Raw genomic sequence first — 27,173 nt, forward strand, 5'->3', positions numbered from 1 at the left:
ATAATACATGTCAATTACTATAATTTATGCATTTCAGATTTTAAATTTTAATATTTTGGTTGTTCGTCTGATCTTTATTGCTACTTGACGTCTGTTTTTTACTATTCTGCTCATTAATTTGCTTGGAATTTTAATAGGTATGAACCATTCCAATCAAGTTCCAGCACTATAATATAGGATCGTTGTTTATTACCCGAGATGAAGCAAATGGTCCTGCTGGTTCGTCGAGACCTTCACGAGTGGGTAACTTTAAAAGGCGCTGTAGTTCGTACTGATTTACGGGGTCGCCGAACCGGGTAAACCGAGCACTATATCGACTGTCTACGTCGTCATCTCCACATACCTGAAGTTATCCTGCATCTCCTCGATTTCCTCCTCGAGGTCTCGCAGTTCCTTCTTCATGTCCTCGTTCTCGTCCATCAGCTCCTCGCACAAGGTCTCCGCAGCCACTAGCTTGGCACGAAGCTGTTCTATCTGACGGGTTTGGGCTTCTACTGATGGTCGAGACTAAAATCATAAAGACAAAAATGATAAATTATGCCATTTAAAGTAAAGCAATGAACGTGCAGAGGGATCTGGCCGAAAAACGTGAATGTGAACGTAAAACGTTCGTTCAACTTAACTTTTTCTTCAATTTTGTCACTAGCCTTACAGAATAGATTACCCACAATAATGCTTACCTCAAGTTCACTTTCAATCTCTCTGATCTTAAGCGAGAGGTGTTTCTTCTCGTCTCTCAGGTCCTCGTTCTGCCCTGTGAGCTCATTGACCTTTTGCTGCAGTTTTAGCACTTCGGATGACCGGCCACTACTGTACTTGTTCACAGAGTCTATATTCGCTAGTCTACGCAACAAAATGTCGCTCTTTTCCTTTTCAACTCTCTCGCATCGCTTCCTTAAAGTATCCATTTCTTGTTTCAAGCTCTCTATTTGCTCCTAAAATAGGTCATTGGTTATTAAATTGTAAAGGGCAGTAAATGTGGGATAGGACCTTGAAATTTTAATGTAATTATGAGTGTATGTAAGACATATGGCTGTAATGTTTACACCTGTTTTAACAATGTAAACAATATTTCAGGTTAGTGTATATTGTACGAAGCACTCAATGTGGAGCAATATGGTGTTCTTCAGTAAATAGTCTTAAAATATTTCCTTAGTATTAGCAGAGCGGCGGTGATGTCGAGTGCATCTGCGTGAATGTATCAACAATAAATTGAGCAACTATTTAAAACGAATCCAGATGTTAGTATCGAGAAAACATTTGCCCTCTTAAATCCTTTGAGTCATGAAGAAACATTCATCCAAAGGACAGCTCTTTTGCAGTCCTACCTTTTTTATAGAATAATACCAGCCATTGACTGTACCTCTGGTGGAACGGGGCGTCTTCCCATGCTTATGGAAAAGGGGATTGTGAGTTTTTTTCTTACCTGATATTCCTTAACGTTGACATCGATAAGTGTGGTCTCGGTGGTGACAGTACCAGCCGTGCTAGTGTCGTCATCCGACTCCTCCTTATCTCGCGAGGGCCCGCCTCGCACAGGAGGTTTTGAACTCGTTGATGAGTTGCGAGAACTCTTTACCTAGAAGCAAGTAGTTGGTTGAAAATTCAAAAATCTACTCAGTTAATAGTAAATATTCTCAACATAATATACTGAAGCTGTGATTTTTGCCTTCCTAGTACCATTTGCACATCTAAATTGATATTTTTAGCTGACTGGTTTTTACGTCTATATTATTAAATATCCTAACAATAGGTATACGCATTCTGACGAAAGTTAAAGATTTATGATTTATGGGATGATCGTAAACGTATCTGAACACAGAATGATGTAGTTGTTTTGGAAAATACGTCAATAAATCTTTGTTTAGAGTAGAAAATTAGGGTTGGATTATGGTTTAAGTTAAGTTAGGAAGTGTAGTCGCACCTGCATCATAAAATTAACATCATCCCTCGTCGAAACTTTGTCTTCTTTAACTTCTCTCTTGGTCTCTTTTGGCTTCGCAGGCTTTTCTTCCTGATATACTTCTTTACTTCTAGACAAACTTCTCCTTTCTCTCTCTTTTTCTATACTTGATTCCTTTTCAAAACTATTTTGAGACTTGATTAACTGCATCTGTAACGAATTGCCAGTGTATATTTTTACCGTTTTGTGTTTTTAAAGCATCAATACTACGGAGAAATATATTTTCGGACGGTCCAGTAGTTTTTCAGATTACGTATACAATTCAATAAAACAAATAAACTTCGCGTCTCGATAAATGATTGTACAATCGATTTAAAATCGGTGATTTGGATAAATATTTGTACGGTTTGTTACAAAACATGCTAAATGATTTGTGATAGTCTTAATTTAGAAAGCCATATTTTGAAGTGACGAAAAGTGATAATAGGTCATTTCCTCAATTAATTATAAAGCTTGAGCATTGCCAAGTACTAACTTTCATGGTGACCTTTTGTGTCTATTTCGAGCAACGCATCGCGAACTGTTCAGGTTGAGAGCTATCAGCGGCAGACGGTTCTATCGCTTTGACCCACTTACACTTCCACTACATGCATGTATCCAAGGTGAAGACAATAGGTACGGGTGATGTATGTTACGTAATAAATCCAGGTAAATTATCAGAATATGGAGGATATACAAATTCCGACAGTATTTTCTTATAGGATTTTCGCCAACATACTCCTAAACGACTATTAAAATTTAAATTTCCTACACGACCTAGGTTTTTTTGGACAAAATTCCTTCATTTTTATCGTTTACACAGGTTAAACATAATAGTAGTATAAATTTCTTTTTTTTAGTTATCCTAGACAAGGACAAAGTTTAGTAAATTAAAAAAATTGGGTTATCTACATTGTGATAGATCCCAAAAGGCTCTTCGATTAAAAAATGTGAGAAACCATGATAAGTGCTGATTGAGTCAGATATAATATTTTGCAATGCTGTTTACCTTTCGCACGCGTTCAGCTAGCGAGTCGTTTTTGTTTATAGTAATTTGTGTCTGCGCCGCGGTCGACGGCGGAGGAGACGGCGACGGTCGTCGCAGTGTCACCGTGTCTGAGAAGGTACATCAACAAGTCGTAAATATGAATCTGTTACACTATACATTTTGTAGTAGACATTTGGTAGGAACATCAATCAATTGACTGTTATAACAATGATATAGCAAAAAGTTAGCAATTTTGGATAGTAAAAAAAAAATCTGCTCTATTGTGTAAAATTCTAAATTTCCAGTAAAAAAAAGAGAAGACTGAATGTAAAAGAATTCCGTTATTCCAAGTGTAACAGGTCAATTAAATTACAAAATTCTTATACTGTACCAGCAGTATTATTCTGCCCCGTATCCAAGGAAGGTATTGGTCCTGTGAGCTTCCTCTTGGGCAATTTCAGGCTGACGGTGACCGCGTTCGTGCTCTCGGTCTCGTTGGTCCCCAGGTCCGGCGTCGACGTCCACGATGCACTGGTTCTATTGAACCCTAGACAATAGCAAAAGTGAATAAAATTAAGCTTCTTGAAAAATAAAGCTTTTGTTTTTGATTTTTATCCTTATGCCATAGCCGATATTTGCTTTAATTCTCTTCAGTTTGCTACTTTAAAAATGTTAAAAATACGTGATTGAATTGATACGTGAGGGCTTGAAAGTTTCCAAACTTTTGGGATTAACATCGTAATGATGGATTAAGGTACAAGTTGGCAGCCGACCGCAGGCGACAACTGCAGACGACATGTCGTCGCTTCATGTCGTCGCGACACGTCGTTGCGTCCTGTCGCTGCAGTCATGATTTCGATCCCGACTGCAGACGACAACTGCAGATGGCATCCAGTTGATTCCGAGCGGTCCGTGAAATAAGATGTCTGACGTGTTTGAGAATAGTGATCGCAATTTTTTACGTCTTTTATTAGAAGAGGAAGATGATGATGAAAACTTGCTTTTATTATACAGAAATAGACGACAAGCCACATGTCCTATGATTAAACGCAGAGCAAGTGAGGGAACTTATTCAATACTGATCAAAAACCATTTGAAAAGCGATATGAAAGAATTCAGAGAGTATTGTCGTTTAAATGAAAAACACGCTCGACGTGTTGTTGCTCCGGCGTCAGCGACACTACTGATTTGCGGTCGGGCGACACTGACATCTGACGCTCGGCGACGCGTCGCTAGCTTCATGTCGCTAACTACGGAGGGAATTTCATAGAAAAGGTACAAGTTGGCAGCCGACCGCAGGCGACAACTGCAGACGACATGTCGTCGCTTCATGTCGTCGCGACACGTCGTTGCGTCCTGTCGCTGCAGTCATGATTTCGATCCCGACTGCAGACGACAACTGCAGATGGCATCCAGTTGATTCCGAGCGGTCCGTGAAATAAGATGTCTGACGTGTTTGAGAATAGTGATCGCAATTTTTTACGTCTTTTATTAGAAGAGGAAGATGATGATGAAAACTTGCTTTTATTATACAGAAATAGACGACAAGCCACATGTCCTATGATTAAACGCAGAGCAAGTGAGGGAACTTATTCAATACTGATCAAAAACCATTTGAAAAGCGATATGAAAGAATTCAGAGAGTATTGTCGTTTAAATGAAAAACACGCTCGACGTGTTGTTGCTCCGGCGTCAGCGACACTACTGATTTGCGGTCGGGCGACACTGACATCTGACGCTCGGCGACGCGTCGCTAGCTTCATGTCGCTAACTACGGAGGGAATTTCATAGAAATACATAGAAACCAGTAGTGTCGTTGCGACATGTCGTCTGCAGTTGTCGCCTGCGGTCGGCTGCCAACTTGTACCTAAATACATAGAAACCAGTAGTGTCGTTGCGACATGTCGTCTGCAGTTGTCGCCTGCGGTCGGCTGCCAACTTGTACCTTTAGGCTTCACAAAAGGCGTCGATAAGTATCCTTAAAAAAGTATGTGTTCCCTGTGAGTATTTTAAATGAACAGTACAATTATTTTGAGCTTTCTTGTCGCCTACTCAGCACAACATTTTACCATTGCGAAGCAATTAGGATCTTTAAATAAAACTACTTACGGCAGAAATGTAAATGATAAACGATTAAATTAGATAGAGACTATTAAAATGCTCGCGTGTGGGAGTAAGACGTTTAAATTAGGATCGGCGATATGAGTCATACAGGTAACGTATCATTATGATCTTGGCTCACATTCGGCATACATTCGAGGGGTAATGGTCTCTTGTTTTATTAGCAAAGAGGGCGACTGGCAAGAGAACGCTGTTGTGTGAGCTTTTTAAATTGGTGTTAATCCTATCCTATTGTTGACTTTTTATCTGATAATTTACACGAAAGTAAAGATTAAAAAGGGGGAGCTATCGAAACCGGGTGGATAACCACAAAGGGAAAGCTCTTGGCAGGCTCAGGGCATTTCAAGACGAAGTCAATACTTTCGAATAAAACTGGTTTCTTTTAGCCATAGACCGGCATTTACCCTATAATGGATAACTAACGAGCTATGTCGTAACAACTCTTACGTGAAGCATAAACAGAGCTAAGGGGAAATTGAGTATAGTTAATAATATAGTGTCGTGAAATCCCATTTACTCTGATGGACAATCTTCTTAGGTGACTGGCAGAAACAATAATAACAACGCTATTACAGTATGAATTTAAAAGCAACATCATGTTATTTATTACATGCGCTAGTGCACCGTTGATCAATACTTATAAACTGGTATTTGTAATTTTTTGCTCAGTTTTGTAAATTTTACTGCTTTGGCTAATGTTGTTTGCAAAGCACAAATTGAAACATGATAAACATTACTTCATATTGCACTGCAACATTGTCTAGTCCTTCCAAGCAGACAGAATAAATATTTATCAAAGATAACTTACCCGTGGAGAAGGCGTCTTTCTTGGGAGGGTCAATGGAGCTGAGGTTCGTACTGGACGCCCAGCCTCGCCCCACCTTCTCCACTTCCACGCCATTATCCTCATCACGACTCCTGTGAAGAAAATTTAGGAAAAATTATGTGTTTGAGTCTCATTTGAATAAAACATCGTTACTTTTGAAGAATATCAAACCAGTCAATACCTACCTACCTATCGACATCTACATTATTTACGTACGAACAAACATCGTCTTTTTAATGATTAAGGAAATTTCTTTAAAACCACAGTTTCAAGAATACGCCTGCTGGTCCTCGATGATACAGAACAGACTAACATTTTAGTCGGATAACGGTCTTCCCTAGAGCGAAGGAAGTCAGGATTTCCCCAAGACACTCACTGATAGACACATAGATGAACTCTTTCTGTCATCCCTCGCGACACGGTAAAAGTAATCTGTTCTTATTACTTGAAACTAAAAAGCTATTGCTTTACTCTCCAACAAAAGCAATAATAGCCTCTGCACGTGTGTGAAAGGCACTTGTTACATGTCAGCACCAGTTCACTCACTGGTTTTAGAAACGTCTTCCTAAAGAAGAAAATAAAAGTTAGCCTCAACTTTACAAATAGGGAAAACTTGCTTGGCGTTGATGGCAGTTTGGTAAAAGTGAAAGTTTTAAAAGCGATTAAGGAACGGAGAGCTATAAGAATTTCGAGATTTACGAGTCAGTTAACTCTACACCTTTATTTTAAAGTTCCAAAATATTTTGACAAGGAAATAAGACAGCTATTTAAAAAATATGTACCCACACCCAACATCGAACTTCGTCTAGGTTCGACTAATCAAGGAATGCATTCATAACATCTTACTTCTCTGAAGTTTAAAAATAACGCTTCCTAGTATTCTGTCTAAGAGTGCAAGCCATAATAAATTATAAATGGTAAATGGTCGCGGTGGATTTAACCAAATGATATGTTACGCTTGGCAATTGGATCAGTGAACGCAGTCGCTAGTAGGTTGTTTTATTTTTAGGTACATCCTATTTACTGTGATGCATTTGATGTCCAGCTGCCTTTAATGCAACCGAAGTACCCAAGTCAAGCTGTCGAATCTATAGCTACTTCAGTCTAATGGACATTAGATTAATGTTTACAAACGTTGATTTTAGTACAAATGCAATGTACTGAATTATACATAACTGTTACAACTTTTTTCTTTTTTTTTAAGCGTTTGATTAAGTAGGAAAGGATTCGTATTTAAAATATCATTAATTTTATTATAACATCTTCAAATTTAATATTCTGGCTGTGTATCTGCGCTGACGTAAAGTGCATTCATTTATTTGTCAAATTTCCGCTGCTTACATGATGCAAATGTAACGTTTATGAAAGATGGTGTTACATGTGTTTGATCACATAAAGTCGAGCCAAATCATAATTATCTTATACAGGGTTATTAAAGAGATGTTTATTTAATAAACAAATCGTATTTTGTTTGTAAATGTTGACAAAGTGAGCACTGAATTTAGAGCAAACGTAAGCATGCGCGCAGACACTGAGATAGTAGGCAGGCATTTTGCCTGTATAATCTGCACAATGTTTATTTTCGTGAAATAATTTGTAAATTCTTAAAACTTGTATCATGATAGTCATGGAGTAACAGTGAGAGATAGCACCTATTTAAGTTTAAAATAAAAGCTTTATGGGTAGTATCCAATTCACAGACGGTTGAGTCATATCATGTTTTCCGTTGCACTTTGCAACCGAAGGTACGATTAATTCCAAATGATTTGTGAATATGTTACCACGCATTACTCTGATTTGTTCATAAACTGTGCACGTACTATCTATAATGACCGGGTGCACGTACACACGGAGGCGGCTTGCGTCAAACTACACCAACCGGGCGCAGAACAAACAATCCACAAAATGGCTCTGGAATTTGGAAATGTGCCATGATTTTTTGTTTAAAAATTTCAAATAATTAGGGACAGGTAGTAAATTAGAACGGTCAAAACTGAAAATACTTATAGGTCATGGTTACTTTGTAATAGTGCTGTGCTTATATAGTCCATAATTACCCTACGTGATACATTTATGGATCGGATTATTTAGAGGTTATGTAAGCACGGATGAATGCACACTCATAATCTCCGCTGTGTTATTTTATAGCATACTAACATACTAATTTTATGGCTCCTGGTTGATTGCGTTACAGCAATTTGTTCAATATGGCCCATAAGTCATAGGAAATAAATGTAAAGTTTATGGCTCTACAAATTTAGCTGATTTTGGGTTGGAAAAATGTAACCTTTTAATCTGTGATTACCTCCTAGGAAAAGAATTTTGTCTTGAGAACTGGACAACTATTAATAAAAGCAACTATTATTATTAAGTGGTATAGAGAGGAATAAACATAGGATAGTTAAATAGCCTTACTACTATGTACTTCATAACTACCATCAACACAGAGATAAAATGTCAACGTCATAAATCTAACAGTTGGTAACTAATGCAATTCTACTTAACTCTAAGCATGTTGAGAAAATAATAGCCATTGTTTTTTGTTTACTTACCACATCAAGGCTTTATTATAAACTGAGTAACGAGAACCTAATGAAACATCAATATAATTATCGGAAGGTAGTTATTAAAGCTCATATACGAAAATGTTTTAGCATTTATTGAAGGGATGCTCCTCAATTTATCAGGATATGATAGGTCTATTCTAAGAAACATAGACCTAATTTGTTTTTCCAGCCATCATATGTACGTAGCAAGCGAAACTAATAGACTCGGTACAACCTATAGCAGAGACAGGATGTAGATCTGACATTGGCTTAATGACCTACAATTTGCATTGTATTCCAGTAACCTTGCAAAACAGAAATCGAACTGCTGACAATAAAATGGTAACATCATTTTTTAAATAACATAATCTCCTACTGAACGGTAATGTTTGACAAGTAAATGGTAAGTTTTAGTATCATTGGGTAACAGTATTAAGACTTAAAAGCCGTGAAACTATTGTATTATTTAGTAGATATAGACACCTATGATAGTTTGCCAGGTTGTTTCCAAGTCCAAAAAGTAGATATTTATTAGTTATTATTTTAAGGAGCAAATATTTATTTTAACCGAAACTGGACTTACATTCGTATAGGGCTGTTTGTCTCTGAATCAGACTAGAATAACAGAACTAACGCTATTTACATAATTACCTACTAGCCTATATATATATATATATCCTGGGACAACTCACACACTTAGCTTGGGATCAAATAAGCTTACTTATATATATTATAGATAAATTACACCCAGACACCAGAACAAATGATCATGCTCATCACACAACATTTGTCCTGGGCGGGAATCGAACCCACGACCTCCGGTATAGCAGTCAGGGTCACTAACCGCAAGACCAACAGGCCCTTGTAATTACCTACACCATGACAATAATGTGAAAATGGGCCTGTTACCAATAATTAAGAGCGATAGTCCCACTACCCCAGTTTATCTATTAATTCCTTTGGGAAATGAGAAGAAGACATTTGTACAAACCATAGAGATGTATAAAAACCTCTGGCTAGCTTTGGCCCCTGGATATCTCATCTCAGTTTATCCTTATATAATGTAAGGTAGAACCTTGAGTATCTAGGGGAAGATCGACGGGGAAAGTAAATGCTACTGACCGTGACGACGGTGTGTTCCAAGTGGAGAGGGCTGGTGTAGATACTGTGAAGTCATCTTCCTTCTTGCGCACCCCGCCGTGCTCCTTGTAGTCGCGGAAGCAGCGCTTGCAGCGCGTCGGCCACCGCACTTGCGGGTGGAAGCCGAGCGGGCACAGCGGGTCGCCCTTCGCCAGAGGATACAAGTGATGCATTCTCACACTAACACCACACTCAAATGCACTTAACAAATGTCAAAGATTTCACCTAAATGCCGTTTTATCAGCTAAACAGTTCGTCACATTCCTCCTCTCATACGCAGTCAATGCCACGTCTCGGAACACAAGATTGCACCCGAAATAAAGGGAACTAGGAATAACCACATACACACGCAAATGTTTATGGAATGAACTTTACGATTTTACTCTATAAATAATAAATTATTTAACCAGCAACGTGTTCAGGCGCTCGTACGTCTGCACCCAACAGTGGCAATAAAAATATCTCGCTGCTAGCACTGAACCGGGCGACCTAAATCGGCTCCTCTGAACTCGCTACTAATTCTCAGACTTTCTAGGCGCGTAAACACTAACTCGCTTTTATCAGTATTAGTATATTCTGTGTCGCGTCGAAAGCTCTGAATGCAGGCTGGTCTGTGGAGGATCGCGGCTGCAGTAGGTCGCGCAGCTCCGGGCGGGTAGCACGCACTAGGGCGGGTGCGGCGGGCGGCGGCGGGCAGGCGGCGGTGGAGCCGGCGCTCCGGGGACTGGCGCGCGCTCGGGCACGACGCCAACGCTTAGCGCGCCCGCTGCGCCACTTATGCTCTATTACACCACACACCGCTGAACCACTGTTCGCCTTCTGACCGTCTATAAAAATAAAACACGGCTTGCTAATAAAACGCGTCGGGGAGTATCTCGTCGCCCCGCAGCCGGACCCGCGCGCTGCCGGCCCGCGCTGCACGGCGTGCGCCGGCGCAGCAGCCCCGCTCAGTGCACGTCTTCAACAAGTGGCGGCTATTTCAACTGGCGCATGTCGGACACTGTCTTGGATCTATTCAATGACAACTCAGTGCGCAAAACTATGAGTTTTAAGCAGATATAATATGCGTTACATATCGCTCTGCGATTCAATAATAACTTTATGAATGGGCGTTGACGTCATTCGAGTATTTTTTCAATGCGTAGGTAGGTTTATACTTATCCATGCATCTCTAAATCTGTTCACGTAAATGAAACGAAGTAAATCATAGTAAACTTTTAATACAATTTTTATATGTAAAGAAAAGTAATTGTTGAATGTCTAAACTGTTTAGGGCCTTCATTTTTACAAATATCTTTAGCTAGACTTAACTCTATTTTGTATTCACATTTTTACAATTTGAGACGTAACAATAATTCGAATCATTATGCTGTCATTGTGCTTGCAAAACTATCGTTTTTTAAACAATACAAAAATAACTGAACACAGCGGTGACATGATGGATTTCTGGTATATTTGTGTTTTTCTTAAAAGTAATAGATACATTATGCTTATAGATACATTTGTTGCTTAGATGTGATCAAAGTAGTACAGAAATATAAGTACTTATCTAAAATATAGTGATATGTTATGTTAGATTTGTTGGTCATATTTGTGTTGTAATGTACTTTGAGCATCTGTTAGCAGAAGTCTCCGCTGTTAAGTGGTTCGTCCTCCTTCTTGTCGTACACTAGCGTCTTGTAGATGACCTCCTCGAAGTGAAGCGCGTTCAATCCCTTGGGCTCAGCTACTTTAATCTTCACGTCGCCGGGGTACAGGATCTCACCCTTGTTCTTAGTGCAGCCCATCACAAGGGATTTTTGGAGCTTGTCGATGCAAGGGATCTCTGAAATTTTAAATTTGATGTTTTAGGTCCATAGAAAAATGACAGTTAACGGTGATTATCAAACATACTACAAACTACATACTTCAACCTACGTCTATAATATAGTTTAAGACATATAAAGTATCTACCAACACAACTCGTTATTTATTCGGTAACTACGATTATTCAGGTTGTTAATTGACGTAATGTCAAATGTTGACCTACCCAAAACATCAAATGATCCAGGGTATAGATAAACCTTTCCACGAGCAAAAAGTACGTTATATATAAATAACAACAAAGACATCATAGTATATCTATTATGTTCTTATTTATCTGTGTTGTTGACATATTGAAGACCTACTTGGCTCGCGATACAGTGCACGATGGGTTTCCGATTAGTTTTCCGAACGGGATAATTATTTTTGAGACCAGTAGACACACTTACAAATACTAAACGTTAATACCGTATTTTTTCTTTGGTCATCATAACAATATGAATGGTTTTGTAGTTTGTATTGTGTTATTTAACATTAAAATTTTATCAAATAAAATACGACTGACAAACAAGATTTCACAAAACAAACATGTATTCTGTCATATCAGCTGTTGATCACATTAGGTAGTTAAGTACTTTGTACTTATTTCGTTATCGACAGTCTTCATACAATTCCCACTTATTTACCGAGACCATATAAACATTTATACTCGTACATTTGTTGCTAAGCGCTGTATGGCGAAAGGTAAGCCTTGGTAAAGGTAACGTATTTACTAATAGTAGGTAACATAATTGCCTAATGCGTTTCATAACAGCAGCGAGCGAGCGTGTTTTGCAGGAACTAACATTTAAAATAATATGCCTACTTTCGAGCAATGCCTTACCTACTTGTACACTTCGGGTATTAACCGTGTTTTGTAGTTAGTTCTTAAATATTACGATACTCCTCTTATTTCTTTTAAATAATTAAACAATACAAACCTAACCTACTTATTAAAATCAAATCGATGTAAAAACAAGCTTAACTAACGGAAGATATGTATATCTATATCACCTAATCTTCACATAAACTTGCTCTTTAAATTCTCATTTTAGACTAAGACGACATTGTTGAAATCTAGAGAATATCCATAGTATCGTTTTTAATTCTGCTCTGGACTTTTATGACAATTTCTATCAACCATTTTCAAACGATACATAAGTGAGTTTTGTAACTGGGATGAGGAGGTCAGAGAGGCAGTCGCTCCTTGTTAGACTAGAAGCCGACCCCAACGTAGTTGTGAAAAGCTAGGCCATTGAATGACATAAGTGACTTTTTCCAAGTGGTACTTGTACAATTATCCACTTAAATCATAGAGTACACACCTGAAGTGACGACCTTCTTGATGGGCGTGCCGAGCGCGTTCTCTATGACGCGTACATCACGCACTAACTGCTGGAACTCTGTCGGGGTGAGCGAGCACACGTGGTCTGTACCTTTCATCGTCTTCTCCAAAGTTATGTGCTTTTCTAACACCTGGATGAAAATAATAAAGAAAATTTACAAATACTGTTACACAATGCAGTTATGTAACGAGCATTGATCAGTTTCGTCTATAGATAGAGATTGATCTGTTGCGCATCATTGATCAAGGAAAAGACCTCTTGTGAAGAGCTCATGGGAAGGGTTTTTTAAAAGGATATTTTAGTGGAACCTGGTTATATTAATCACTTGCAGTTATTTTATGCCTTTGAAGGCAATTATATTCGAGATGGAAATCCATCCAAACGATTCATATGAAATCTTAACCTGTCATAATTTTGATGAAATCGATGTTTATCGTAAGATTAGATCAAAATCTGCCTAGCCTTTTTGTAAAATTTAAATCCTTCCTCTTTCCTTCCCATTTTGGGTAACCTAGGTATTCCAAGTATAGTAGTCTGAAAGATAGAAGATTTAATATGTTCCGTCTCGGGTACAATGCACGGTAGTCAAGGTACTTAGGTATCAACGTGTTATCGGAGCGGCTGCAACTCGAGCCCGTCAAATCATTTACTAATGTAGCGAGTGTAGCGACACACATTCGTCACATGCGCGCTCACCGGTATTTCCAACACCTAGAGCAGCGATCGTATCCACTCAGTAACAAAATCAATATATCGCTTTTGCTTTATCTTAAGTATCAAAATATACTATCTACCGGTGTATATATTCGTCTTTTTGATAAACCGGACCATTATCTGTACAGTTATATACTATCTACATTATAACAATAAACAACTAGAACATATGGCTTTATACTCTTTGTGTAGATTAGTCTGTGTTTTGTTTTCAGTCATGTGCTTGTTAGGTGTAGATACCTACACCCATTGTAAAAGGGTATTGCTATTACTTATATGTCGAACATGAACAACAAATGGCTCAAAAACCTGAGTGGACCTGCTGGGGTGTACACACCAGGCTAGATAGAACATAATCTAAGCAATTGTTACGTCAAATACTTATTTAAAAGTGTGTTTATACTAGTAGCTGCCAGTCCCACTTAAACATAATAAGAATGATCATAAATTTAATAGAAAAAAAATACCTTAGCTCCCAAAGCGACGGCACCTAACGCAACGGCAGTGCCCTGCTCCTGCCCGGAGTATCCAATAGGGATGTCGAACGTGTTCATATAGTCCTGGATCACAGTCAGATTGCAGTCCTCGTAAGGCACAGGGTAAGCTGATATGCAGTGCAATAAACAGAAGTTCTTATGCTGAGCTGATATTATATCGTAAATTGTTTTAACAGCTGTCTTGTCGACCATCCCTGTAGAGATGATGAGAGGAACCTTCTTCGATGCAGCGTATTTCAAGAAGAGCAAGTTATTGGAGTCTCCTGATCCAATTTTGATGAATGGTGCTTTCATGTTTACTAAGAAGTCGAAAGAAACCTGGAAAGATTAGAAGAAATTGAGGATAAAAAAATCATGAAATTATTTATTTGCAGTATTAATGAGAGAAAATGAATATCTGTTAATTTACTGTTAATTCGCAGCAATGTATCAAATCATCACTTTTAGTATCCGAATAAGGGAATCCCACCTTTGACGTTTACATTTCAAACCTTGTGGAAATGTAATCTACTGCTAAATAATGGATTAGGGACCATGAAGCGTGAAAATGTTTCGAGCAGCGCATGTTATGCCAGCACAGTTTGGAAAAGTCCATAAAATTATAATATAAACTGCTCAAATCCGATTCCACATTTCATTCAATATCGGAGGTGTCATAAATAATGTTGTCACTATCTATGAAGAAGTGTCTCTTTGTAACTTAAGGCGTTTATTAGTGGTCAATGAACTATAGGATATTGCCTTAATAAGCCAGCGCATGACTGATGAAACGTAGGTACATAAACATAACTTACCATGTCCATAGCCGAAGCCGTGCACAGGATTCCGACCTCGTGCGCATATTTGAACAACTCCCTATATTGACTCTCAGAGAACTCCAAATGTCTCTTATGATCGCCATACGTTTTACCCCAAGAATTGGGATTGTCATACGGTCGTTCTAAGTATTTCTTTGTGAATTTCTCTTTGAGACATGTCTTTTGAAACTTGACACAGTTGGCACCTGCATCCTGTAACGTTAAATATAAATTGTGTGTAATTGTGTGTACTGTACCTACTACATTAACATTACGTTATGCCTGCTACAAAGTTTAATGTAGATAAATAATATAATTTCATGTTTGTTGTGCTAATAGTATACTAAATGGCGTTAAATCCAGCTTATAGCGTTGTTTTGATGACATCATCTTTGGCATCTATGTTTCTAGGATTAGAGGAAAATTTTATAATAGTATATTAACTCACTCGTAAACATAAATCAGTTAAGGTTAGCTGCGCAATATGTAATAGATTCTAATTAAGAAATCATTGGTTATCAAACCACCCGGACAGATACTAATGGAAGTTACTTAACAAGTTAACACCAACTTTAATATGATTACAAACAATGAAATTAGTGGATAAATAACGATCAAGGTTTGGTCTTGATTGTTATTATGAGATGTTGCACAGCTGTACAAGTATAAAGTCTATCGCCGAGAACATCCGTTTTCTTTGTTTTGTTTCGAATCGTAAACAAAGTGAACAAATGTTTTCCTGGCAAATCAGTTTGCGCAGACTGAAAGGCATCTTACCTTAGCGGCTTTTATTAACTTTTTTGCTATTTCGATGTCGCCTTGGTGGTTCTGTCCGACTTCCGCAATGATGAAGCACTGGTTGGTGCCGCCAACTTTGACGTCGTCGTTTATCTTAACTTCTACCATGTTGACTGTCACGCTCGTTCCATAAAAACAAACAAAGCGAAACCGGCTCTCGGTTCCGAGTGCGCGTTGCGTAGGGTATACACTGACACAGCAGCGAAGGTTTATCGACCTCCCGCTCAAGATCAAATCGGATGAATAAGGTCAATTCAATATAAAGCGAGCAGCTCGTTGCGCGGCGGTCGCACGAGTGACTCGCTGGCCCGGCCGGCGCGCCGCGACCCGCACCCACTTCGCATGATAATTGATAAAAACCTGTAGGTATATACAACGATCAAGACCATCAGGACACAGTGGTGAGGAAAGAATGCAACAAACAATCTCTCAAAAATAACATTTATTTATCGTGTAAGAATGACGAACATTTCTGGGAATACAAGCATATAAACAAAATATAAATTATTATGTACATGAGCTGTCGAGTCTTTGTTTTCTATCGGCGAGTGTTTACATTCACTGATTGTAATTATTCATGGTCAAATATCGCATGAGGCAATTTTAGCGATATCATTGTGGGTTTTGAACCTATCACCTATTGCTCGGTTGACTTTGGAGTCAGTGGGTTTGCCGAGATAGTTCGAGATGTATCGGCCCGCCTCTATGAGTTTGACTAGGTCGACATCTGTGTTGGCTCCGAGGCCGTATAGGAAGTAGACTAGGTCCTCTGTGGCGAGGTTACCGCTCGCCCCGTGCGCGTACGGACACCCGCCCAGTCCCGAGATAGACGAGTCCACAGTTTTTATTCCGAACTGCAAAAAAACAAGTTGTGTAAAGAAGCTTGTCCGATGACGTAACTAGATTGCGAATGTGTGGTGTAGAGAAACAGATGGCATAATAAACTCTTGTATTCTTTTTATTTACTTTTACAACATATCCAGCTGTTTGAGATAACAACTGATACAAGTTATCAGCGGCAATGGTATCTTGTGAGTTATGACAACAAGCCCAGTGGTGGCAAGTCATATAAAAAGATTCTAGAATTCTTATTATTTATGCAAGACGCATTGAGACCTCGACAATCTACTTAATGCATAATATAATTTATTCTGCATAAACTCAGTAGGTGGGTACGTCGCTAATCTATGCAGAGAGCGGTGTGTATCAGAAAACAAGTATTCAAGGAAGTAAACAATTTGATCTCTTGGGTTAAATAAACAATATGATACTAGAAAAGACCGGCTGTTACTGGACCCTAAATAACGTAATCGAAAGAGTAATAATTTTACACTATAGTAGGTTGTCATCAGAGCATAGTATGTGGGGCAATTACCACTCAATATGTAGATCGTAGCAATCATAGCGACTTGTCCTAATTTCGTCATACATTTTTGGAGCGCTGATAAAATTTTCTGTCGCGACCAAAACTTTTTTATTGTCGCCTGAACCTCATTTTTTAGCTCTACTACCTACTTATTTTCAATAATATGTTAGAAATGTGAACTATCTCTAGTGATGTAGACATGTAGACAATGATACTATTGAAACAGTAATGACCTTTAATAAGAAGTATATAAATTAATATTTTACTTAAAGAAACAGAAATAAAGGGTGAAAACTGATGTGAAAAAAAGTTTCGTGTTGTGAAAGCTAATCAGTGCACTAATCACATTAATATCTGCAACAGTTTTACTTAGAGGAGGTGGTAGGCTTGCAGTTTATGGTAAAGCATTCCGCACCGCAGAAAATTACCCAAAAACCCTTCATTGTATCTTACCTCTAAACCAGCCAGTAAGTTTGACAGCGCTTGCCCGTATGTGTCGTGGAAGTGAAGTGCCAGTTGATCCGGCTTAGCAACAGTTAGTACTTCTCGCATCAACCGGCGGACGGAGCCCGCGGTTCCTACGCCAATTGTGTCCCCCAGAGAGATCTCATAGCATCCCATCTCTAGTAGTTGCTCTGTTATCTGTTGTTAAAGAAATAGGTTATAGCAACAAGATTATTTAGTGCTATGGATATCTATATTATTGTGAATGTTTCTGCAATAACTTTGAGGAGGAGAGGAAATTCACTTTTTACTTAGAAAGTCTCTTATTGACTTTCGTTCACCGCTTCTTAAGTCCTAAGTCCGCAAAAATCCAAAGCAATAATCCAAAACAAGAAGTAGCTCTATGAGTGCTGAATAGATTGCGATAAACTTTATATTAGGTAATAAACTAGTTAGCAAGTGCATTTTACTAGTTAAGCGCACTGCAGCAAATTGCTTTGTGTAAATTATTGTCATGTGACTGGAAATTGTGTTTATTTCGATAAATAAAAAATACTTTAACGAAACTGGTCCCAGTTCCAATCGATCCACTGTTGGATTTCTATGTAGGTACCCAATTAAGGTTACTGAAATATGCTTCATAATCGGAGCCCGTCAATTTATGATTAACTTTCGATCTAAAATCAGACCAACATCGGAAAGAAACGTGCGGCAAAATAAAAACTTATTGAATTTATAATATACATATTATGATTTATTTATTTACCTCACATAAAAAATCTCGGCAGATAGATCTGTAGAATCGTCATGTGCATGATAACGGAAAAGTAAATATTATGTCATAGTTACAATTTACAATTAGGTAATTTTTAGAATGAATGGCGGGAGGACAGTTGTAATTAAGTAGGAAAAAAGAACTTAGTCTATCATGTAGATACGCTATTTTACGAGTTAGTAACTATCGAGTCTCTCTGGAGATTTACCTTAGCGATTCCTTTTGGTCGTATAGGTCCATCATATGGACAACCTACTACGCAGGACACATAGCCTCTAACACGAAGTCCATCCTTGATTGCCTGATCAGCCACCAGTTTAAACCTCCTCAGACCTTCCTCTACAGAACAGTTGAGGTTCTTTTGAGAGAAACCTTCGGACCCAGCGGGAAAGATGGCCACTTCTTCGATATTACATTGTTTCTGTTAAAGAAATGTTCATTTTGTTATTTATTTCTGTGTAATATAGGGCCGCACTGATATGCTTATAATTTGTTTGGATACACAGAGTCCATGTCGAAGTTTTACTTAGGCCGGGATTTTTCTTGCTCTTTTTTCCGAGGTAAACCTGCGTACGACCGTCCACGAATATTGGCGAGGATTGATAAGTTTAAAGAGAACTAAGACTATATTTTTTGTCAGATTCTGTCAATATGTGTTCCTCGATAAAGAATATTCTATTCCATTCTATTCTATTCTAAAGTGGCAAAGAGGAAAGTAAAAAAATACGAATTGAAAACACATTAGCCATTTAGAATTTATTTTTTATCGGCCATCTGGGATCGCGTTCTCCACCTTGAATGCGCTGTCATGCTTCTTAAACTGCAAGTTTTACCTTAACAGGTGTTGGTAGGCCTTAAGCGTTACTAATGGAAAAAAAAGGGACCATCAATATAGATACTGAGTCTAGGAGGATAAAACTGGCTCTATAATCAAAAACGAATACGTACAGCGGTATCATACCCCTTTAGGTTCGGTATAAGCACGGGGTAGTTAACTCCAGGAGCTCTCGGTAGATTTTTCATTACTTCCACTCCATCGCTCATTTGTTTCACCCATTTTGGACTAACAAAGCTGATACAAATAAAATGATTGTAGTCATGAGTAATTTCGCTTTTTCACATGCAAGCCGCGAGTCTGGTTTCAAATCCCGGGTCGGGCTAAAAATAGTTACTTTGTTTTCCGTAGGATAAAAGCCTTAGTATAATTCTTAATTACATAGAAACACGACTTAAATAATATATTTGATTTATGTATCTAAATTATGACTATTAACCTGTGTAGTGCGAGTCGAACCCGCGACACTGGTAGTTCAGAACAAAACAAATCGACTGCTTGAAACACTATGTAATATTTATTTCACCAAATAGCTGCTATTCTATATTAATCAAAAAATAATCACGTAAATCGGACCAGAAATCTTGGAATAATCTGCGTAAATAAATAAATGCCACCCGCATTGAGAACATCATCTTTTTTTAAGGCGGTTAAAACAAAGCACTCAACCGTAGTGCATGCGATCTACCCCGACAAAAGTACTGGAAGTTTAAAACGAATCGGATTGGATTATACCTATTGTATTGAATACATAATTAATATAGTAGTGGTTTGATAGAGTACCAACTACCATCGATTTACATTTATTCTAACTTTATGCGCAATAACATTAGTAATTATAATTTACGCCATTTGTAAACAGTTCTACAAGAATTGAATAAAGTATGCATTGATAGGTAGCCCATTAAAGAGCCCATCATTATAATAAGGGTGCTAGTGTACTACACTATTGCTACATTTTATACAGTTGGTCAAGATAGATAAGTGCTAAAGTAAAATAAAAATACAGTTAGGTACTATTATAGGTATAGGCATATTAATTAAACATACTTATAGAAATAACAAAGAATTCTTTAGCCCATTCCATGATTATGCAATATCTAAAAATATAAGATCAAGTTAAAATATCCTATTCATTAAAGACAGATTTGAATATTATTTGCTTGAAATGCTCATGAGGTTTTAAATAATTGTTTGCTCGTTTGTTTCAACAAGCTCCAACTAGTTTGAATGCTGTTAGTTTACCACAAACTGTGTGAGACTATGGCACTGCTTTCATGTCTAGTACCAAGAGAACCAGTGCCATAAACAAAATTTATGAATTGCTTCATAATGGCTTAATCATAAAATTTACAAAAACTATAAAGTGCTGAGATAGTATGATACATACCTAGCCGACTCAATATTTTTAATTCCAGCTGCAGCTATTTTATTTATGAGTTCTATTTTAACTTCAGTTGGTACAAATTTAGCTTCATTTTGGAGGCCATCTCTAGGTCCAACTTCATAAATCCGAACTTGAGGTGCCGCTGTACTCTAAAAGCAAGATTATGTTTTAATATTTAAAGATTTCATTTTAAATCATAGCATTCAGGTAAAGGAACCGCTTTGAATGCACTTGTCTGTAATCTATACTAATATATAAAGCTGAAGAGTTTGTTTGTTTGTTTGAATGCGCTAATCTCAGGAACTACTGGTCCAAATAGAAAAATTCTTTTTGTGTTGAATAGACCTTTCATCGAGGAAGGTTTTAGGCTATAAGCCATCACGCTGCGACTAATAGGAGCGAAGATACAATGGAAAATGTGAAAAAAACAGGGCAGGTATAAATCATAACTTATATCTTCTACCTACGGGGACGAAGTCGCGGGCAACACCTAGTTAATAATAAAACAAAAATAATTGATATTAATAAACATGCACTATTTTTAAACTTTCTTATTAATTTTTTCATCACTTAGAAAATATACTAAAATATTGAAGTCCATTCAAAACTTTTTATATATTTTTTTAAGGAAACTCGTGAGAGCTGTATTTTTGTGCCAGTCATAATATTTTTAATTTACTTACAAGACACCGTTGATACAAACTCTTTGCTACTCTAAACTTAATTGGCTTAGTTAAGTGGCTCATTATTGTAACTTTTACGTAACATTCGCTAATTTTATATTAGAAACGAGCGGAGTCCAATTACAGATTGTCATCAAAATTTTTGCTTTATCTAATTTCCATTATCATTAAGCTGGAACGTCATGATACAAGGGTATTAATTTGTTTTGGTTTCTGTTATCAAAACGAAGAAATGTCACATTGACAAACCGGTGATAAGATTTGACTTAGTAATAAAAGCAATTTAAGTTCTAAAATATTTCATATTACTTTTAGCAAGCATCAACCAGTGAACATGGACGAAAATCACTACTGAAACTATAGCCCATGAAAACTAGGTCGGTCACAATGGATGTCTCAAAAGACTAGACACCAATTTATCAAAGATGAAAACTTGGCAGTCAAATAACTTGCTGTCTATTAACTGTCAAACAATTCAACGTTGTTTGCGGCACTTTGTTGTAGACAAAATCCATTTGGAAAACGCTAATTTATATAATAATTTCATAATGGGTTGAGTATATTTGAAGCAAAACTATAAAATTAGTATACAGCAAAATTATCGTGTGTTTTAATTTAACAATTCCTTATTTCAGCGGTTAACAGTGCCACGTCTTTCGTGTTATCATCGATCCTGTCCCTGTTGATATTTTCGGGAATGCAGATGTACAAACCGCTTCTGATAAAGTCACCTATAACTATTATATTTGGGGGCTACCTTGGATCTCTGATGTTCATGTTCTTCGTTACTGTATCCTTTTGACACTTCTATCGTTGTCGGTAACCTCCACATACATAATTGTAACTATGTTTGTCTTCTTATTACTTGAAAGTATTTTATAATAGGCATTACTACAAAACCTATGATGGTTGACGATTTATGTTAACTGTCATAAATATGCTTTCAAGTAGAAAGTTGTATTAAACATAAACTACTCATTCATGACCACAAACAAATTCTAATTGGAGTTTAATACACTAAGGCGATGTTATAAGATGATAATTACAGTGTAATAATACCTAGTACATTCAGTCAGGCCTTGAGTTAATTTGATTATAGAGATGAAACCTGAAAACTATCCTTCTTGGTGAGAATATTGGAATTAAGTTAATCTCAAATCTGAAGCTTAACTTATGTAAGATAACTAGCATTACAAATAGATTTACTTATAAGTTTACAAAACTATAATAACAAAAACATAATTGTTTGATAATAAAAACAAAATGTTTTTATTTAAAACATGCTTAAGTGTACAATTATGAAACATTGCCATACTCAATATATTGTCTGTAGAATTCATACATAATATACAACAATAAATAGATAACAAAGAGTTCAGTACATAAATTAATTTAAAATAAGGTATAAATTTTTTGATTCTTACTAATAATATATAACTTTTATTTTCCTTAACATGATGACAGGCTATCGGTAATTTGGAATCAACATTGTTTGGTAAAAACTTCCAATTGAAGTTACCAGAAATAGTCCTGTCCATGGCTATATCATTGATCGCTGCCGGTATGGTGCACAGGATCTGCTTTACTACATGGTAAGCTGTCCATAATTTAAAGTCTAAATATGCATGAAGAATAACCAGATTGACTACCGCAGCTGCCCACAGCTTATGGAAGATCGTCACCCCTCAATGCTCAGCACAGCATATAAAATTAAATGGCATAGAGAACATAGCCAAACTTCTAGTAATCATCATAAATTATATTTTTTAGATGTATCGTCACATATTACTGCCCCCTAAATCATACTGCCCTAAGCTCAATCCTACTTGGATTATAGGGAAATCTGCCTCTGATAATAATGTTAGGAGAGAGGTTCATATTTGCCTATTATGATAAGTACAATAGCAGCAGAAATATTATAATTATTATGCGTTATTTTTCTGAGAAGGTTAATAATTTTGGTTCAATTAAGATCCTATTTGTAGCAACAGGCAATAGGCATCAATATATATATATTTGGAAGCGAGACAGCGCACTACGCGGCGTAGTCTCTTTCACGACTGCAAAAATATGAATCTCATATTATATTTTTGTGTAAACTCCATTTGTTTAGGTACATATTTGTATTATTTTTTTATTATATATTATTGCTCCACAGAAGATTAAAGGTTCTCAAATTCCCTCCTTCCATTTTAACCCAACTATGGCTAGATACACATATTTCTAATACATTCTTTATTTTATTTCAGTTTGATATTCTCCTTAGTCACCATCTACTACATGAATAAGTTGTCCCAGAAGACTTATGTAGCTGCCGCCCCTGTTGCAGCTCCAGTGAAAAGCAGACGTCACAAATGAAATGGTGATATTAGTAAACACTTGTGATTTTTTTATAATATGCAATTAAATCATTTTACAAACATTCTTGTTTTATTTTAACAAAGGAATTTATATAACTTGAAATGAAAAAACAAATAGGAGAAAAATGTTTATTGAAAAAAATAGTTTCTGGGATAAAAGTAGACACTTTGATGTGGTGAAATAAACATACTTTCCTCTTAACTCTTTAGATAAAATACCTTAAGAGTGAGCAGTTTATCTAAATAGAAAAATAAATAATCTATTTGGTATTATTGAATAAATAATCACCTAGTTACATAGTTTGATAAAATATTAAATTTCATACTAGGCGTTTTCGTTTTAATTATTAACCACACTAACCAATTTAATTCTACTGTTAATTTGTTCCGTTTGTCTTTTGAACAAATATCACAAGGAAGGATAATAACATTATTAATCACCTTTACTCTAAATAACCTACCTACTTTACATAGATAAGTCTATGACACTGTAAAATTATATAATTATGTTAAGCAATCCTCAGATCCCATATATCAATTTTAACATACTTATTGTTATAAATATCTATAAATGTTTATGTTAATAAGTAATAAATCATCTATAATATAGTTAAACACAAAAATGTATAGATATCAATCAACAAAAACAAAACTACCCTCTAAGTTTCATTTATTGCACAAAGGCATTTCTTATTTAATAAGTATGATTTAATTACATGAAAGTTTATATGATTTGCACTAAAAAAATACTTGATATATGAGTTAATGCCACTAAAACTAAATGAAAAAGCTATTTTATCTCTAACAAATAAATAATTATCAACCTCATTAATTGGATTTGGATGGATTATTTAGGTACTTATGTTTAAAGTCACTTGTTAAGGCATTATAGGAATTGTTGACTTATCAATGAAGACATTCAATGCCTTAGTCATTCTTATTATTATACACACATGAATCATACATGCCAAATGTGTCATGTTGATTGTAAGACAGATCAGCCGTTTGTTGTTTGATAAGCAATAAGCAAGCACTAACATTTAGTAATCAAGCATTTATAAGTCTAAAATAATGTAGTATTGCAACTAGCTAGCATCTTAATAGAATGTTAAAAAAAATGTTCAAAATTGTTATACACTAAATTGTAAAAACTTTTATAGAAAGGATATTTGTTTCAAAAGTTTGGCACTAACTTTAGATTTACCCAATTTTGTACAAAACAGAAATTTATAAAATTGCTACAAAAACTTGTGGCAGTGGTTGATTGTTGCAAATTCTTTTAACATTACTCATCAAACTTGTAGACTATTCGAAACTAACAAAAATATTTCAATTTGACCTTACACAAATATTACAATAACAGTAGCTAGATAGTACCTTACTTGCAATCAATTTTATGATTACCATCTTAATTTATCAAATTATATATTTATGTTGATAAGATAAATTTTATATAAGCAATTTTTCTATGAAAAAAACCAAATAAATCAAATATCTATCACAGACTTATTAAAATACATAAGGCACTATATTTGTATGTGAATAGACATATGTAATGAGTGAAAGTTGACATGTTTAAAATACTTTCTTAATACATACAAACTACTCTCTCAACTAATCTAGATGTGACACTGAGTACAAAACTGATTATCTATAATACTTAACAACATAGCTAGAATCTCAATTACATATCATGTTTCCACTAATTAAGTTTTCTAAATCATATTAGTGCACAACATAAAGAATTAGTGAAGTTTTTTTTCAAATAATTATATCAGTATTTCACAAACATTGAATATAATGAGGCATGCCACATTAATCTTATGCAATCATGCAATTGATAATTAACTGGACTTATTTAGGCAATCACATAAAAGTTATTTGTTCCTGATATGCATGCTGTTATTTCGGACATATGGGTTCTGTAAGATTCTCGGTGTGGTTTCCATTACTCTGAGCAGCAGTTCATCAAGATAGTTCTCCAAGTCCTTATTTTTCTTCTTCTCATACTCAACATCCTTTTGCAAATTGTAGACCATAACAATGAGGTCCTCTTTAGATTTGCCATCAAAGTCTTTTTGAACTGATTTAGGAATGTTATTAAATGCTAGGTTAATAGAATCTTCTTCGGCAATATTCTCTTCACCTACAATAATGCGTTCTTCCAACAACTTCTTTTGTTTATTGTTATTACCAAACTTTTTAAAGAATTTTGGACTTGGTTTTTCTTTTAAAGAACTTGGACTGTCAAGTTTCTTGTTTCTCTCTAGACTGGAGGATTTTTCTCTATCAATAGCTAATTGACTGGTAGACTTTCGTTTGGAATAAAGTTTTTGGGACCACTCATCATTCTTATCAATAACTTGCTCTGGTAGTTGAGGTGGAACAAAAGTATCAAGACTCAAGCGCACTGGTTTTTGTGGAGCCAACTTCTCTGGGATGGCTAAGTTACTACTTGTAGATCTCCTCAAAAACTCCCCACCTCCTAAGTTCTCTAGTGAGGCATTAACTGGAGAGGGAGTGTATTTGTGACCTCTTGGTAGAGTTTGAACATTGAGGGAGCTTCCAGAGCTTTTATGAGATAAATCATCAAATGCAAACTCATCATCATCTTCACTAATGACACCAGGATCAGCTTCTCCAGCCAATCTTTTGGGTGTTGAATGTTCAGGAGTGGAGAATGTTGACGTCTTGAGATTACCAATACTGCCACTCAGAGAGGATGAGTCACTTTTCTTATCTTTCTTGTTTAAGTTCATCTTAGAGCCAAGATTCTTGGCAAACTTTTTAATACTTTTACGTTTCTCAATACTGCCAATGCTCATAAGACTGCCCCCGACATTCTGGGCAATACTGGACAAAGATGACCTGTGTTTATCTTTTTTGCTTAAGTCAGTCAAACTTCCTTCTTTTACAGTAAAGGAGATAATGACCTCCAATTCCCCTCTCGGTTTATCATTTTCTTTACCTGATTTACCCTGTAGGGTGTACCAACGGCTTCTGGGCCCCTTATAAACTTCGAGGTCTTTTAACGGAATCGATACTTGACCTAATAAATGGTCCTTTAATAAGTCTTCATCGTAGACTTTTAGTACAATCTCAGCTGTATTTCCCTGTGTCGGTATTCGTAGCTCACATTCCTCAGTCCATTCGACATTCTGGGTCGCTTTGTGTTTGACGGAAGTTTGGAATTTATCTTTGCCGAGAGCGATCGTAACAAAACAGTTATTCGTACCGTTTTTACCTTTAATCAAAAGACCTCGAGCTCTTTGAATAGTAACTTGAACATGAGTTGGATCCCACATCGTGGCGTGTTAAATTAGATCACTACACTACTATTGTTAAAGATATAAACTATGTAAATATCATCGAAAACAACGTAACGATGAGCTGTCGACCATCACTTTAGCTAGCTTGTTACTTTTTAATTTACGCGACGTTTAGTTCGTGCTGAGTGATGAGGCAAGCGTATTATTTTATACAGCTCACAGATCTTATTGGAATGAGATTCCGGAACATGACAAAAATAAGTATATATTATGTGTAGTATATATATTTTGCAAATATTTTTGTTGACTTGATTAATTCAGTTTTGAAGCATTATTTTTCACTTCCTAAATGTTTGTTTTAATCTGGCAACTTCATCGGATGTGGAAGCACAGCTGCTACAAAGTAACTTTAGAAAAAGCTATGGAATAGGTATTAATTTAAATTTTAAATAATTAGTGGTACACTCAGGGTACTGACTTGGCACTAGTATATAAAT

General features: G+C 36.4%; 5 protein-coding genes across 7 annotated transcripts in view; 1 reads left to right on the forward strand and 4 right to left on the reverse strand.

Annotated features, from left to right (window-relative positions):
- Positions 1 to 10,689, reverse strand: part of LOC113496610 (myosin-2 heavy chain) — a 23,349-nt gene extending 12,660 nt beyond the window's left edge. For all 3 annotated transcript variants that reach the window (XM_026875886.1, XM_026875884.1, XM_026875883.1), the window contains exons 1-8: positions 9,546 to 10,689; positions 5,860 to 5,969; positions 3,322 to 3,477; positions 2,952 to 3,058; positions 1,925 to 2,113; positions 1,427 to 1,579; positions 681 to 935; positions 344 to 507 (exon numbers count right to left, since the gene is read on the reverse strand). In XM_026875886.1, the coding sequence (XP_026731687.1) occupies positions 344 to 507; positions 681 to 935; positions 1,427 to 1,579; positions 1,925 to 2,113; positions 2,952 to 3,058; positions 3,322 to 3,477; positions 5,860 to 5,969; positions 9,546 to 9,736 (1,325 nt within the window). In that variant the 5' untranslated portion in view covers positions 9,737 to 10,689. The remainder of the gene's footprint in view (positions 1 to 343; positions 508 to 680; positions 936 to 1,426; positions 1,580 to 1,924; positions 2,114 to 2,951; positions 3,059 to 3,321; positions 3,478 to 5,859; positions 5,970 to 9,545) is intronic.
- Positions 10,690 to 10,767: 78 nt separating this feature from the next.
- Positions 10,768 to 15,871, reverse strand: LOC113496613 (sialic acid synthase-like). Its single transcript, XM_026875889.1, has 5 exons — positions 15,537 to 15,871; positions 14,757 to 14,972; positions 13,933 to 14,280; positions 12,731 to 12,881; positions 10,768 to 11,388 (listed from the first exon to the last, which is right to left on the reverse strand). The coding sequence occupies exons 1-5, from the start codon at positions 15,663 to 15,665 to the stop codon at positions 11,183 to 11,185; spliced, it is 1,050 nt and encodes a 349-aa protein (XP_026731690.1). The 5' UTR covers positions 15,666 to 15,871; the 3' UTR covers positions 10,768 to 11,182.
- Positions 15,872 to 15,982: 111 nt separating this feature from the next.
- LOC113496614 (hydroxymethylglutaryl-CoA lyase, mitochondrial-like) lies at positions 15,983 to 21,244 on the reverse strand. Its single transcript, XM_026875890.1, has 6 exons — positions 21,048 to 21,244; positions 20,368 to 20,513; positions 19,091 to 19,214; positions 18,351 to 18,563; positions 17,377 to 17,565; positions 15,983 to 16,411 (listed from the first exon to the last, which is right to left on the reverse strand). Exons 1-6 carry the CDS (start codon positions 21,108 to 21,110, stop codon positions 16,139 to 16,141), a joined length of 1,008 nt encoding a protein of 335 aa, XP_026731691.1. The 5' UTR covers positions 21,111 to 21,244; the 3' UTR covers positions 15,983 to 16,138.
- A 189-nt stretch (positions 21,245 to 21,433) lies between these two features.
- On the forward strand, positions 21,434 to 23,469 carry LOC113496615 (protein KRTCAP2 homolog). Its single transcript, XM_026875891.1, has 4 exons — positions 21,434 to 21,599; positions 21,683 to 21,837; positions 22,512 to 22,639; positions 23,297 to 23,469. Exons 1-4 carry the CDS (start codon positions 21,473 to 21,475, stop codon positions 23,403 to 23,405), a joined length of 519 nt encoding a protein of 172 aa, XP_026731692.1. The 5' UTR covers positions 21,434 to 21,472; the 3' UTR covers positions 23,406 to 23,469.
- Positions 23,470 to 23,522: 53 nt separating this feature from the next.
- On the reverse strand, positions 23,523 to 26,846 carry LOC113496612 (rab11 family-interacting protein 2-like). Its single transcript, XM_026875888.1, has one exon. It carries the CDS (start codon positions 26,710 to 26,712, stop codon positions 25,285 to 25,287), a length of 1,428 nt encoding a protein of 475 aa, XP_026731689.1. The 5' UTR covers positions 26,713 to 26,846; the 3' UTR covers positions 23,523 to 25,284.
- Positions 26,847 to 27,173: the final 327 nt, after the last annotated feature.

Source organism: Trichoplusia ni, chromosome 8 (genome assembly GCF_003590095.1).
Source record: "Trichoplusia ni isolate ovarian cell line Hi5 chromosome 8, tn1, whole genome shotgun sequence".
NCBI classification, from domain to species: Eukaryota; Metazoa; Arthropoda; class Insecta; order Lepidoptera; family Noctuidae; genus Trichoplusia; species Trichoplusia ni.